At 38.8% G+C, this 15,912-nt stretch overlaps 2 protein-coding genes across 4 annotated transcripts in view; one reads left to right on the top strand and one right to left on the bottom strand.

The window, feature by feature from the left end:
* Positions 1-7,058, bottom strand: part of GTF2E1 (general transcription factor IIE subunit 1) — a 36,003-nt gene extending 28,945 nt beyond the window's left edge. For both annotated transcript variants that reach the window (XR_007457274.1, XM_049628237.1), the window contains exons 1-2: positions 6,961-7,058; positions 1,727-2,193 (exon numbers count right to left, since the gene is read on the bottom strand). Coding sequence is in view for 1 of the 2 variants with exons in the window: in XM_049628237.1 (XP_049484194.1) it covers positions 1,727-2,174 (448 nt within the window). In the remaining variant the exon portion in view is untranslated. The remainder of the gene's footprint in view (positions 1-1,726; positions 2,194-6,960) is intronic.
* Positions 7,059-7,084: 26 nt separating this feature from the next.
* RABL3 (RAB, member of RAS oncogene family like 3) overlaps positions 7,085-15,912 on the top strand; it is a 35,707-nt gene continuing 26,879 nt past the window's right edge. For both annotated transcript variants that reach the window (XM_049628239.1, XM_049628238.1), the window contains exons 1-2: positions 7,085-7,290; positions 11,667-11,758. In XM_049628239.1, the coding sequence (XP_049484196.1) occupies positions 7,161-7,290; positions 11,667-11,758 (222 nt within the window). In that variant the 5' untranslated portion in view covers positions 7,085-7,160. The remainder of the gene's footprint in view (positions 7,291-11,666; positions 11,759-15,912) is intronic.

Raw genomic sequence — 15,912 nt, 5'->3', positions numbered from 1 at the left:
ACATAACATATACAAAAATTAGAAAATTAAACATACATAAATCTTTTTTTTTTTTGCAATAGAACATTTCATGTGTGAAAGTTTACATTTTTCAGATAGTTTTTTAAAAGGCAGATCTATGAACTAAAAAGTACCCTATACTCCTGAATTCTACCATAACAAGGGGACAATCTAACTTACCAGCATTGGCTCTCTCTATAGATTTTTGCCTCTAGAAAATAATACAAAGTTAATCCACCGAATAATTACCAAAACTGTAGACTCTTTTCCAGTTTACAAATGACAAGACAAAATTACTATACAACCCAGCACTTTAAAGTTTCTGATGTTGGGGTACTTGGGTGGCTCAGTCGGTTAAGTGTCTGACTTCGGCTCAGGTCATGATCTCCCTGTTCAGAGTTAGAGCTCCACATCAGGCTCTGTGCTGATGGCCCAGAGCCTGGAGCCTGTTTCAGATTCTGTGTCTCCCTATCTCCCTCTGCCTCTCCCCCAGTCGTGGTGTCTCTCTCTCTCTCAAAAATAAATAAACATTAAAAAAAATTTAAGTTCCACGGGGCGCCTGGGTGGCGCAGTCGGTTAAGCGTCCGACTTCAGCCAGGTCACGATCTCGCGGTCCGTGAGTTCGAGCCCCGCGTCAGGCTCTGGGCTGACGGCTCAGAGCCTGGAGCCTGTTTCCGATTCTGTGTCTCCCTCTCTCTCTGCCCCTCCCCCGTTCATGCTCTGTCTCTCTCTGTCCCAAAAATAAATAAAAAAAAAAAAAAAAAAAATTTAAGTTCCTGATGTTAACACTAGGCATATTGTGTTTTTAGAAAATGCATGTTTTACAATCCTGTGTTGATAAGAAAAATCCTTAAAACCTAAAGCATTTAATTAGATGAAGCAAATTACAGATCATGTTGACAATTCTCTTCCACTAATAAACCTGCAAAAGGTGCCCCTCTTATTTCATCTGGCTGACCCTTATCTTTTAGGTCTCAGCCAGTACTTCTTCCAGAGGCCTTCCCCAAATGCAGATTAGAGGCCCTAGTTAAATACTCCTAATAGAACTTTGTACTTCCACTAACAAAGCATTTATATACATTGTATTATAACTTTCTGGCAGTGACTGATACAAGTAGACATTCAAATAAATGTTGAAGGAAGAGGTCAAAGAGGTCAGAATGGCTTCAAAGTGGTAGAGAAGCCAACCCTTCAGATTAGGCTACAGCTGCAAATAAGGGGTTGAGGGTGGGAGCAGAGGTAGGAGGGCCATGGGTGATAGAGGACACTTCCTTGTGAATGAAAAAGGCAAGCTTCTAAAAGTAGTATGACAGTCAAACAAGAAAGTAAGACTAAGAATGACCATACACGGACTTACGAATCCGTTCAATTTTATAATGATATGCATGACTGGTTCAAAAATTAAACCAGGGACGCCTGGTGGCTCAATCAGTTAAGCATCTGACTCTTGGTTTCAGCTCAGGTCATCTCACAGTTCATGGGATTGAGCTCCACCTAGGGCCCCAGCTCCACATCGGGCTCCACACTCTCAGCACAGACCCTGCTTGGATTTCTCTCTCTTCCTCTCTCTCTGCCCTTCCCCAGTTTGCATGCATTCTCTCTCTCCCTCTCTCAAAATAAATAAATAAGCTTTTTGAAAAAATTAGATAAACCAATTTAAGAAATACATAGTTTATTTTTTAAAATTACTTAAAAGAAATATTCATAAATTGGAAAAAAATCTCACCTGTCATAGGATCAAAGAGCTGATTAGCTTCTAAGTCCGTAAAAGTACTACTACAGACAGGACATTTGAAGGAAGCCCGGTTGGTGGAATCTCTCTCATCAGTTTCAATCCTCCTTCTCATGTGGTCCAATTTATATTTTACCACGTTAACAAGAGTACGATAATTAATAAAGTAGTAGTTATGGCGAGTGGTTTTCCCATCTGCAGCAGTCTCTACCCTCATTCTGCATTTGATGAACTTATCTCCCTTTAAATTATTCAAAACTGATCGAAGTTGCTTCCGATCAAACTTGAGCAGCTCCAACATATCCTCCTCTTTCACACAGGGGTTCCGGATCAAGATGTCCAAGGCCAAAGCATGCTCAATGCCATAAAACCCCCGGATCACGTACTTGGCTAGCCTCTTCAATGCTGCAGGAACCTCGGTGAGGACATCTGGGTCTGCCATCTTTAGCAGCAAACTTCAACTTTAAATAAACCAAATTCAGGAAAAAAAAAAAAAGGGATCAGAAGGACATAGTAATCATTTTAAATCTAGAATTATCAACCCAATAGGGAGCTGGTAGTTACCACCCTTTGAAGTGCCACAAAGGTATCTGAGACATCGTTTTAAGACTTATAGGGGTGCCTGGGTGGCTCAGTCTGTTAAGCATCTGACTTTGGCTCATGTCATGATCTCGCGGTCTGAGTTCGAGCCCTGTGTCGGGCTCTGTGCTGACAGCTCACAGCCTGGAGCCTGTTTCAGATTCTGTGTCACCCTCTCTCTCTGACCCTCCCCCATTCATGCTGTCTCAAAAATAAATAAATGTTAAAAAAAAAAAATTAAGAAAAAGACTTATAAAGCCTAAGCATTTAACAGAAAACAAGATTTTCCTTTACAGTACACAGATTATACTTTAAAAGCTTCACATATTCCTTAAATGGTCATTTTCATGATCTACTGTGCTTGATTCTAAAAAGAAACTTATTACCAATAGCAATGTTGTATTATATCAAGCCCACTTTATTTCAGAAAAAGAAACAAAAAAGATAAATGAAGCCTCACTATTCTTAATGCTATAATCTTTGGGAATGCTGGGAAACCCCTGAAAAATCTATCAGCATATCCTTAAAGTGTCTTTATTTCTTTTCTTGAGAAAAATTTTCCTACCAAAATCTATTCTAGGAGGTTTTACATAGTCATGCTTTCACAATAAAATCACAATAAACCAATAAACACATAAGTAATCACCAGATGGGTGTTTGACAAAATTACTGTTATAAATCTGAAAGAAATTAACACTTGGATCCAGATAGCTTTACCAACCTTGCAAAGTTAAATCTGATGATCAGTTGAGTAAACAGTCAAAAAAAAAACAAAACAAAAACAAAAACAACTCAAGATATCTCTAAATACTGGATCCCTTCTTGCAGGACGAAGTACCCAGTTCTCACGTCATGACCCATAAGGCTATCTTCTACAAGCCCACACTGGCATGGGTTAGATTTTCATATGGCTGTTAAAAAGCCTGTGCATTAGAATTCAGTTAGCCTGAGTTTTAGTAGCTGTGTGATCCTGAGCAAATTCCTTAAAACAACTTCAAGCCACATTTTACTCTCTGAGAAATAAGGATATTAATTACCTCAGTGAGGTTATTGTGGTGAATAAATAAGAATGTGAAGCAATATATGTGTATTAGGAAACACTTGTTGATAAGGGTAGCTCCCATGTTGGTTTAATCATTAAATCAATACGTGACAGCCAGGCTATCCACACAGACTATGTCAACATTTCCCCACACTATAGGGAAATTTTTAAGAGGCTATTGAACTCTTTCAATAGAGAATCACATTCTTTTATTAATATTAGTTTCTATTGAACCTTTTGTTTATAATCAGTGGTTATCAACAGAATCAGATTTAATACCTTTTTTAGAAGAAATGTCTTTATATCCACAGTACTATACTATCAAGGTATTCCTAAACAACCAATCTATACACATATTTTGGGGGGGAAATATAATGCCCTATGTGTAATAAAGGAAAGATAAAAGGAAAGTCAGTTACAGTATTTCAGATTGTAAATAATCAGGCAGGAATGACTATATATAAGAGACAAAGCAGGACCTAGATCCAAACCTATTGTAGTCCTAAAACATTCCTGTCATCCCAAGGCTGAAGGATGCTGAGCAAGTACCTGAGTTGAACACAAAAGTAGTATCATAGCATACTACCAGGTGCATTTTGTTCTCCTTTCCAATTTGACCCCAGTTTTTTGTTTGCTTTGTTTTACACGCTCAACAGTTGGCAAAACATAACATACAGCCTCTAAAATATCTAACAAACGAAAAATGGCAGACAAATGTCAAAATAAATTACTTTTCCAGTATTATTTCCTACTGTTATATTGCCCTCCCTGACCTCCCACTCCATAAGCTCCATATTCTAGACCAATGGTTCTCAACCCTGGCTGTAAAGCAGAATCATCTGGGGAGCATTTAAAAACACCCATCCTGGGCCCCATTCCCAGATATTTTGTTTCAGCTGGTCTGGGAGAGCCAGGTTAGGCATAGTGTTATTTTATTTATTCTGTTATAACCTGTTATTTATTCTGTGTTCCAACATACAAAGTCTCTGATCACTGTTCCTGACAAATTTGGTGAGTGGCTACTACATGCCCCCCAATACACATTATCATTTTGCCCGTCTCCTTTGCCTGAAACACCTTAGTGGGCCCTACAGATTTAAGCAGGGAGTGACATGAGGGACTCTGCAGTACAATAGTTTTGGTTTAGAATCCCCGCTCCACCATTTCCTACCGGTGACGTTAGAAAATTCTCAGTTTCCTTATCTATAAGTGATTGATAGCACCCTCCTCGTAGATTTGAAGTACAGATTACCTGAGATAATTCATGTAAAGTGTTCTGCTTTCAGGGCTAAAAACAGAAAAGTGCCATTAAATATGGGCATTGATAATGATACCCTCTATTTAGAAAAGTGACTCTTGTAACAATATGAGAAATGGCCATAAGTATTGAAGATGGAGCCACTGCAAAGCTATTAAGAGCCATGGTAACCAAGCCTAAACTAAGGAAGAAAGGACAGGATAAATGAAACTTACTACAAAAACAAAATTAAAAGAATATGATAATTTATTGGAAATGAGTTACAGAGTGGGAAAATTTTAAATAGCTATTTGGGTTTGTTTGTTTGTTTGTTTGACAACACTTTTTATTGTGGTAAAATACACATAACACAAAATTTAGCAATTAACCATTTTGAAGTATACTGTTCAGTGGTATTAAATATATTCATACTGTGGCACAACTATCCCCACCCCCCATCTCCATAACTCTTTGCATCTTGTAAAACTGAAACACTGCACCCATTAAACAACATACTTAATATTATTAAATGACATATAGTTATGTGCTTTGAGCCAGTGTAGAGAACGCTACTACTAAGAAAAATGAGTTAACACCTGAAAGAGGAACAGGTTTGGAAGAAATGAGGCATTCACTTTTAGATGCTTGTCTTTGAGGATATACCACAGAATATTCTGTGAAGATGTCCAGCAGGTAGCTGAACAAATGAAACTGGGGCTCAGGAAAGAAGTCATGCTGTTCCAGCTTATGCAAAATCTCTACATTCTAAAATCATCCTTCCTGACATTTTGTTCTCTCCTCTATCATTTCTACTTCCCCACTTAAGCTGAATCTCCTACTCATTCTTTGGATTTATCATGTTACTTAAGTCAGAGGTCTCAAACTGGCAGCTTCTGTCACATTGTTTGACCCAAAGAACGTTTTGAAGATTCTCTGAATTAGTCATCAACACTGAAAAATCGTGCAATTTCACATAAATTTCAACTTTAAGCTTGAAAGTTGGAAATATCTGAGCAAAAAAGTGAGATCATGTTCCCACAGGGAAACAATAACCTGAAGCTGAAGAACAGTTGATGGTTTTAAACAGGGAAGGAGCTTGGCTGGCCTCTGGAGACTTTTGAATGTGTGACCTTTCGGCACCAACCTGTTTCTTCTTTTTTAGCCTCACAGTCCATCAGTCACCTCCCAGCCTCACCTACCTCCCTAACACAGTCCAGACCCCCAAGGGCAAGTTGGTTTGGTCTTTGAACAATGTATTCTCATCATACAAACATTTAGCCAGGCACAGAGTTGGAGAAACAAAGTTGAAATGCATCCCTTCTCTGCACTGTTGACCCTTGTCAGCCTCATCCCCAGCCACACTGGCATTCTCTCAATTCCAATTCCATAAGCCACACATGCTTTCTCCACTTCCAGGCCTTTGCACATACTGTTCATTCTGCCCACAAAGCTAAGCTCAACTCCCTTCTCCTAATCATCTTTCACATATAAAATGACGTTTCTCAGGGAGACCTTCCCAGATTCCCCCTAGTAGCTTAAATGTTCCCCTTTCACACACAGCGCTTCCCCTTTACTTCTTGCAGTAAATAGAGTTGTACTGTCTTCATGTCCGTCTCTGAGACCAGGGCCTTTATCTTGTTCACCACTTTCTAGCACCCAGCACAGCTAGTCTAGCACTTTCATAAAACTTCCAGGAAGTCTCCTAAGCACGTGTTCAAAATGCCCACCCTGCCAGCTTCCCCCAATTCACTTCCTTCACTGCTGCTTCCAGAGTAGAAAAAGACTACTGAAAACCCTCTCCTTTAACCTCAAATGGTTTTAAGCGGGCGGTGACAGGATTGAAATTCGCTGTTTTAAAAGGTTATGCTACAGGATGTAAAACAAAGGAGAAAGGAGCGGATGTGGGAATCCAATTAGATTATTTCAGCGTACCACTATTCTGGTTCTAGAAAACCATGGATCCTATACGTCTGTGCTTTTTTTCAGTTACCATGTTCCATGGCACTTTCCATACCTTCGTACATAAAGCGGCATAATCACCGCAAAAACTGCAACCGGCTGCCCTCCACGAGCTCGGTTCTGAGCTCGGTTCTGTAATGTTCACTCCTCCCCGCTGAGAGCCCCCGAGCCCCTAAATTCCCTCGGACTGTGCCAGGTGAGTCCTGGGGCCACACTCGGCGCAGCCAAGCCCGTCCTACCCGAGGTCGCACACGGGCCGCTCCGGGGTCAATGGTTCTTTGGAGGACCACGTCAAGAGAATAGCTAAGGGGATGCGGGTAGCTAAGGAGAAAGGAGAGAAAAGGGGGAGAAACCCTGAAATGCGACGCCGGACGCGGGAATCGAGAACAAGGAACAGGGAGCAAGGTTTACCAAAACGAATCTTCGAACACTCCCACTACAGCTTCCCTCAGCGCCTCAACTACCGGCTTAAACGAGCCACGCCACTAGTGCGACAAAGACAATTCCTTATTCCTGCGACCAGCTTTGGAATCCACCCACCACTTTTAACCGTACCGGCCAATCAGCACAGTGAGGCCTCCGATCAAGACAGTCACACCCCCGATTAGCCAATGAAATTGAAGACTGTCTCTTCCATACCCAGCTCTGGTTGGCCTACCATCCCGGAACAGGCGTTAACTCCGGGCTGTGGCAAGATGGCGTCCCTGGATCGGGTGAAGGTACTGGTATTGGGAGACTCAGGTGAGCGGCTTAATCCACCTCTAGAGTTCCTGACACTGTTGAGTTATCTGATAACCCTCTTCCTTCGCTACTCTCCCGCTTCTCCAACGAACTGGCTCTGACCGTGGCTGAAAGCCCTCTCAAGGTCTAAAAACTACACTTCCCAGAGGACTTTGCTCTGACGAAGGTGGCGTTGCAGGTGGGGGGCGCGGAGCCCCGACCTTTCTCCGCCTTCGCAGCTTTCCAAGCCGGTCTCCCGGGCGACCGCATCCTAGCTTGTATTGCCGATTCCTTTGTTTTAAGAGATATGCAGACATTGAGTATTGTATTGGGCGCTGTAAGAAAGATACAGAAGCTGGGATCGTGCCTTCAAGAGATTTTGTTCATTACGGAATTCAAACATGCACTAAGAAAAATGACACTGTTCCAACTGCTTTACAGATACTGACTCATTTAATGTGAGACCAGCCCTATTAACCCCATTTTACAGATGAGAAAAGTGAAGAGGAGAGATATAAATGACAGAAGCTGTTTGAACCCAGAGTCTACGCACTTAAACACTAAGTCATGTTATGAAATGAAATATTGGGTTGTAGTCCTGTTTTAGTCCTGTTTTACTCTCAGCTGGGCTTCTTGATTTCTTTGTTCTCTTTAATCCTAATTGAAAACCTATTATGTACTAGGTTGTAAGAAAAAGAGCAATTAAGATAAGGCTATATTATGAAACAGCTAGGATTTAATGCTGAGCTCAATTTAATCCTAGTGTTAAAATTCTTCTTTTGACACCTTGGACTTTTGAGAACTAGAAGTGAGGTCTGCATTTACCCCTCTCACCTCACTACCATTCTCTTTCTTACCATAACTTCCAGCCCTGTGCTCATTAAGAACTTGGAATAAATGCTAACCTTGCATTTCCTGGATGTCCTTTTCTGGAGTTGACCTCTGAATGTGTGCTGTAAGCAAAGACATTATGCAAAATGCATGGAAGATATACCATGGAGAGGATACACCCTAAACAACTTGAAAACTAGCCTTACAGACTGTAAACAGTTGTGGTGGAGAGGAGGAAGTTAAGAATGTTTCCACATTGCCTGAAGATTATTTGCATTCCAAAATGTTTTATAGATAGCATTATTTAATATCCCCTTAAGAAAGTTGCATTATGAAATTCTTTTCATATAATCCAAGTTATCAACTCCAGTTCTTTAGCTTGAAGTGATGCTGAAGTTAATGAAGTCACTCAGCTAGTAATAATGGTCTAATGGGACTTGGCAAGAGTATAAGCAAGTAGAATTTGAGACAAATTCAGAGCTAACGTGGTTCATGATGTATAAAGTGGGCTTTCTCCCTCATTTTTAATTCACTTTTCTATCACATCTAACCAACGCTTGATGTTCCATATTGTTGGAATTAGTCAGTTTTTTTCTTTTTCACAAAAATACTTAAGTACCTGCTACATAGCAGGCACTATAGTAAGTGCTGAGGCTGTAACTGTGAAATCAATGCATTACATAACAGGGTTGAATTGGCTGCTGCATTAAATGTGGAAAAATGATCAGGCAATTAGTAAGCTTTTCTTTTTCCTGATAGCCTGGTTGTAAAACAGAAGACACAGTCACGCCCACTTGATTGATCTTGTCACACGTTCACGGACATTAGGCTATGCATGCAAAGTCGGTTATTGCCTTTTTGTCATTTCCCTTTTAACACTGATTTAATAACAGGTAAGGATATGCTTTTTACACTTCATCTGCCTTTGTATTCAGACTTCAAAGTTTATTTTTGAATAAAGTCTTATTTCCCCTGTGAAATGTTGAGGATTTCACAAACATATAAAAGAATGACTTGAAATGTAGAGATTTGTTTTATATCCCCCAGAGATAGTTGATAATTTAGTTAGGAATCCTGAAAGTCTCACTAATACACACATACGTTTCTCCTCTTTGTTCTTTCAGAGATAAGAGATATGCTTAACACATTACCAGCAACTATATTTGGAACTGGCATTTATTTAATTATATTGGACTTTTTCCCCTAAGCAAATCAAGGGCATTCTTTTGATCTAATTCGATTCTAATGGTAAAAGCATAGAATTAGTACCTCCCAAAATTCTTAAAGAAATGAATAGTCAGCCAATTTTCTTGGCACTTCAGTAGTTCTTACTGCTGACAATCTATCCAGGGTTAGTCAACTCTTCCCACCCAAAGCAGTTAATTCATGGAGAGCTATACAATATTAACTGCATAGAGATGTTTGCTGACACAGTTAAGCTTAACTAGAAGCTCAAACCTTGCATCAGGCTGGTAACCAAGCGTCTAGATATATGTCTCCAACATAGACAACCTACATGGAAACACCAATCAACAATATGCCCTAAAGGTCACAGATGTCAAATGCAGTGCAGTAAATACAAAGACAGAGCCAAATTTGGGTACTCAAAAATCTAAAAGTCTGTGTTGAAAAAAATAAAAAGAATTAAAAGGAAACCTGAGAAAATGTTTGATTCAACTGCATGAGACAGCTAATATATAAAGAGGTTATGTAAATTGATAACCCTAAACCCATTAGATAAATGGGCAGAGAACATCAACAGATAATTTCGTAAGAGAGGAAAGACAACTGATTAACAAAGATTGTAATGGATATCTTTACCAGAAGGTAAAGAAATGCAGACTAAAGCAAGATGTCACTTTTTTTTTTTTTATCAAATTAACATAGATGAAAAAGCAACAACATACATACTCTTGAGGTGCAACAGGATCTGCAGGCTTATATGTGTGGCTGGTGGCAGAGTAACCAGATGAAAGTTGTCAACATATATCAAGAACTTTAAATGTTCATTTCGCTTCTGGAAGGGTATACTATGGAAATATTTTAATTTGAAACAAAAATTTAAACAAGTCTTTTCTTAGCATAGTGAAAAGTTCAAAACATATCTAATAATGAGGGAATGGTTAAGTAAATTGTTATGTCTACTCTCTGAACTACTATGGAGACATTAAAAATGTTTCTGAAGAGATACCTGGTTGGCTCAATCAGTTGAACATCCGACTTCAGCTCAAGTCATGATCTCAAGGTTCTTGAGTTTAAGCCCCACATCTGGCTGGCTAGCAATCAACGCAGAGCCCGCTTCGGATCCTCTGTTCCCCTCTCCCTGCCCTTGTGCTCTCTCAAAAATAAATAATTTTTTTAAATGTTTATGAAGATTCTGTAATAACATGGAAAAATTTAACCCCTAAATAAATATTAATTAAGGCACTGTTCTGGAGACTGGAGATGAAAACAATGTGTAAAACCTAGTCCCAACCCTCAAAGAACTTAAACTGAGTGAATAAAAACTATAAACAAAGAAGTGTAATAATATGTTTTTTAAGTGCTTTGTAGAAAAATGTACAGGGCACAGAGGAGACCCAGAGGATGGTGGATAGTGTGCTTAGTTCTACCTTTGTGTAGTTGAAGAAAACTTTAGAACTAGAAAGATGCTGAGTCTTGAAAGATTAATTCACCAGGCCAATTTGGGAGCGAAAATGAATGGGCAGGATGGGGAGAATATTTCAGACCAAACCAGCTATGTAAACAAAGGCGGGTATTGTCTTTAAGTTCACCATGTATATATTCACAATAACAACCTACTTTTAGAAACCCCCTGCTAATGGTATTAAATAAACCTACATGTTGCTATTTATAGGTCTCTTCAGGCCGTTTTTCCTTTTTTAAAATTCATTCCAGATTGTCTGTAAATATAACTCTTTATAATAAAAAATAAACATAATTAATAGGTTCATACACAGTAATGCACACAAACAGGTGGCCTAAATTTCTGATACAACTAGTGTTACATAAAGATTCACCAGCTATGCTTGTTACAGTGGCATCCCAAAATGCTGTTAATTGAATGAGTGACTCTACATACAGGTATACAGAAGAACTCATTCTCTTTCTTCTTCATCTAGATCTCCAAATGCTAGTTCTAGCATTAATAACTACATTATCTTGAACCCAGTGGGTCTACAAGAAAATAAAGTTCTGCCTTAAGGTAAAGGACCATGATGTAGAAGAGGGAATAGAGTAGTTCTATTTTCCCAAAGGGTCAAGTCTGAGCCAGGTTGTTGACTGCCTTTTAAAAATCACTATATAGGAGAACTAGAGGGTCTAAATATGAAATTGTGAAATGGTGAGTCCCTGTCACAATATTCAAGCACAATTTGAGAGAACCACTGTCTTTAACCATCTTCTCTGTATCAATAAAGCTTATTAAGTGGTTGGTATGGTATGACTACCCTTCAGCCAACCATACTTTACCTATCATTATTACTGCATATGCTCAGTCTTACTTTTGTCATAAAGGATATTTCAGCATATCTCTTACATGACTAGAGTTCTTAAATCTTTTACAGGTGTTGGGAAATCTTCACTGGTTCATCTTCTGTGCCAAAATCAAGTACTGGGAAATCCATCATGGACTGTGGGCTGCTCAGTAGATGTGAGAGTATGTGTTTCCGATATTTTAGTTTTTCTTTAGTCATATTAAAGATCAGTCCTTCAAACTACATGATCAAATTATAGTACTGTAGTCAAAACTGATACTAATAGCTAGGCTTTATTAACTACCTACTCTGCGTTAGATACTATGCCAAATGCCTTGTATGTCTTTTCTTATTTAATCTTTTTTAAACTGAGACATAACTGGAGAAACTAAGACATGGAGAAGTAAACTACCTTGATCAAATTCACTCAGTGCAAAAAAAGCAGAGTTAAGATTGGATCCTAGACTTAACCCAGTCCATGGCCATACCACCCTGAATGCACCTGATCTCTATCTATCTAAATAGTCTTAATCCAGAGACTTCTGTGTTAATTACTGTGTTATATACCCAGAGTTCACTTAACATGCTCCATAAGTAATTCTATCTAATCCTTTGGCACTAAGACTGACAACTTGGGGCTAGAAATATAAAGTCAAAAGCTTCTGGAGCCTTATGTCTGGGTCTTCTTCTCTTCCACTTCACATTTAGCAAACTTGGGTACAGTTTCCTAACTCTCTATCTTCCCAGATACTGTTGGTCTTTGCTAATCCCAACTAGTCCTGCCCAAGTGTCTCTTCTGCTAGCATACATCTCTCCATTGACTTAAGAAATGAAAAGGGAAGGAATTGTAATTAGTTCAATTGACAGTTATTTTCCTTCAGTTCTTTGAAGCTGTTGTCCCACAGACTGTGACTTATATTTCTACTGATTAGAAATCTTTTGTCAGCCTAATTATTATTCCTTTTTAAGGTAATTTCTTCTCTCTAGTTGCTTTTAAAAGATTTTTTTTTTTGATGTTCTGTAGTTTTGCTAACTTATGTCTAGGTATGTGTTCATTTTTAGTCATCCTGTCATAAGGTTGTGCCTCTCCTGTCTGTCTTTATTTTTCAAATTTTTTAGCCACTATCTGTTGTCTTCTCTCGTTGACTCTGTCTTCTCCTTTTGAACTTGTATTAGATTTTTTTTAATGTTTATTTATTTTTGAGACAGAAAGAGACAGAGCATGAGCAGGGGAGGGGCAGAGAGAGAGGGAGACACAGACTCCGAAGCAGCTCCAGGCTCGGAGCCGTCAGCACAGAGCCCAACGCGGGGCTGGAACTCACGAAGCACGAGATCATGACCTGAGCCGAAGTCGGACGCCCAACCAACTGAGCCACCCAGGTGCCCCAGAACTTGTATTAGATTTTTATTCTCTGTATCTTTTAATTGTCCTTACATGTTTTCTATTTTTTGTTTCTCCTTTGTGTGTTCTGGATCATGTATTCATATTTGCCTTCCAGTTAATTAAGAATTTTTTGGGGCGCCTCGGTTAAGCGTCTGACTTCGGCTCAGATCATGATCTCAGATTCGTGAATTTGAGCCCTGCATAGGGCTCTGTGCTGACAGCTCAGAGCCTGGAGCCTGCTTCAGATTCTGTGTCTCCCTCTGTCTCTGCCCCTCCCCCACTCACACTCTGTCTCCATCTCTCTCTCAAAAAATAAATAAACATTAAAAAAAAAATTTAAAAAAGAATCTCTTCAATTATGTCTAATCTGCTTTTTAATATATCCACCAAGTTTTTCATCTCAGTAACTATAATTTTTTATTTCTAGATATTCCTTTTGGTTCCTTTTCAAATGTCAAAATCTTTCAAAATATCCTGACCTTTCATTATGGTTTTACTTTTTATTTTATTAACATAGTATTTTATGGTTTCTTTTGGATTGTTTTATTTTTTTCTGAGTGGGTGATTGATATTCAACTTGCTGTGTATGCTGACTATACCTCATGAAAATGTATGTCTTTGTATGGTTTATAATTCTTTGAAGATGATCACATCTTCAGCAGGATATTTTTTTTCTTCTTCCCTGTGGAAATTTTGTGTGCTTGTTGTGAAAGTACAGTACCTTTTCATTTCTGTTGCTGCCAGAGCCCTAGGAATTTCAAGGGTACTTACAATTTTACAACTAGGAGTCTCCATGCCACCTAGATAATGTATATTCTTTAAGTTTCCGATTCTAGTACAGGCCTGTGGTTTTCATTTTTTGTGGACCCTCTATCTGTTCTGTACCACCCCTACCTGAAGTCCCTGACAGAAAGTTTTTCCTACTTTCCTGAACCAGTGGACAGTTCTTCCTACTCTCTTTGACTGGGCAGCTCACCAAGGGTCCAGATTTCACGAAGGGAACTGTAGTCTGGTCTTTGTCACCCACTCATATATATTCTGCCTTAGAAGCCAGAAAACGGGGGCACCTGGGTAGCTCAGTCAGTTAAGCATCCAACTTCATCTCGGGTCATGATCTCACAGTTCATGAGATTGAGACCCATGTCGGGCTCTGCACTGACAGCACAGAGCCTGCTTCAGATTGTCTGTCTCCCTCTCTCTCTGCCTCTCTCTCTCAGCCTCTCTCTCTCTTTCTTTCTCTCTCAAAAATAAATAAACATTAAAAAAAAAACAAAAAACAGAAAACAGATCTCTATTCCTGGATGGACACTAAAACTCCAGGGACCAGCCCCTGAAGCTGTCTCCTCTGAATCTGGGTCAGTTCCCACTTCTCACTCTAATTTTAAGTTCTTCATTTCTGGCATCTCAGGATTTCCCTTTCTTTTTCTTGAACTTGTCCTCTTTATTTTATAAAAATATTTTTATGGCATTTCTGTGAATTTGAAGTCAGAGGGGACCTGTATGTGTCATTTCATCCTGCTATGTTCCCAAATTCTTGGATATAGGAGAAAAACAAATACTAGATAATGAGTTCATTTGGCAACTTGCCAATAGCAAGTTCTGGACCGAATTTCCTTTTGGACTTTTCACAATCCCTTTCTGTGGGAAAGCATAATGTTGAAAAGAAACTTAGATTTAAACTCCCACTTCCTGGGTCAGTTCCCATATTGCCTTTTGCTTCCTCAAGAGTGACTTTAGAGTAATCAGTTTACTTCTCTGAGCCTTAGTTTATCCTCTATAGAATATAGGTAAATAATGCCTGCTTTAGCTAGCCTTCAGGTTTGTAGGTTATGTTATACTGTGACTGATTTTACTGGAATGAGTCTGGTACTAATTGACTCCTATAAAGCCAGGCTGGCCTGAACTGCATTATTGTTGAAGAATAGGGCATATGGAGGTGAAAGTTATAACTCTTCACTGTGTCTTGAGCTAGCTGGTCTCTGTCTTTCATCTTTGAGAAGAATGCATTTCTTGAATGACAACATAAGTGAAAGGCATTTGTAAATGATAATCTTAAGGAAAGTTGTCATAGACATGTAAATTGTTTTGACTACTGTTGTAATAAAGTAAACAGTTCTTCCCTCTAGCAAGAATGATTAAATCTGATAAAAACCATTACCTAAATAGCTTGGAATACTTTCTTCTGTAGCAGCTTTTGTATTGCAGTTATAGCTTCTATGTTATTGAAACCAGAGAGAGGGTATCTCCAGAATCCAGGTAGATGTGTTAATACACTCTTTTCAAAACTCTTAGAAACAATTGTCTGTTTTAGCTCATTTTACATCTAAGAGCTTACTAAAAATAGAGATAATAAAGGTGATAATGTAATTGTTTAATTCAAGTATTGGGTGAAACTAATGAGCTTAATGTATGTACTCAGTAATTACTAACATTTTGGATTTAGTATGCATTGGAGAGGTATTCATAACTGAATTGAAGGGAAAAGGGAAAAGTTTTATTTTACACTATTCTTCATTCATGACTGTCTTCTAATTTTGTTGCCCCAAGTCTAATGGGACTAATATAAATGCATGGCTACTCTTAATCATGAAAACAAGACTTACAGAATTTTAATCTTTTCGCAAATTATAAATAAGGAAATTGACTCGTAATTTATTGTTCACTTTAATGGGATTTTAACTCTCTAATTTACACATTGCATACAATCAATATTTATTGACTTCCTCTTTGGGCAGCATAATAACGTGCAAGCACTGAGGAGAAATTTAAAAAGAAAAGACAATCTCTATCCTCACTAAGAATGTGAAGTAGGATCTAGTAGGTGGCACAAAGTTCATATATATGAATAATTTTAAAAATAACATACTGGGGTGCCTGGGTGGCTCAGTCGGTTAAGTGTCTGACTTCAGCTCAGGTCATGATCTCATGGTTCGTGGGTTCGAGCCCCGCATC

Source organism: Panthera uncia, chromosome C2 (assembly GCF_023721935.1).
Source record: "Panthera uncia isolate 11264 chromosome C2, Puncia_PCG_1.0, whole genome shotgun sequence".
NCBI classification, from domain to species: Eukaryota; Metazoa; Chordata; class Mammalia; order Carnivora; family Felidae; genus Panthera; species Panthera uncia.
This window is presented reverse-complemented; position numbering and strand designations above follow the sequence as displayed.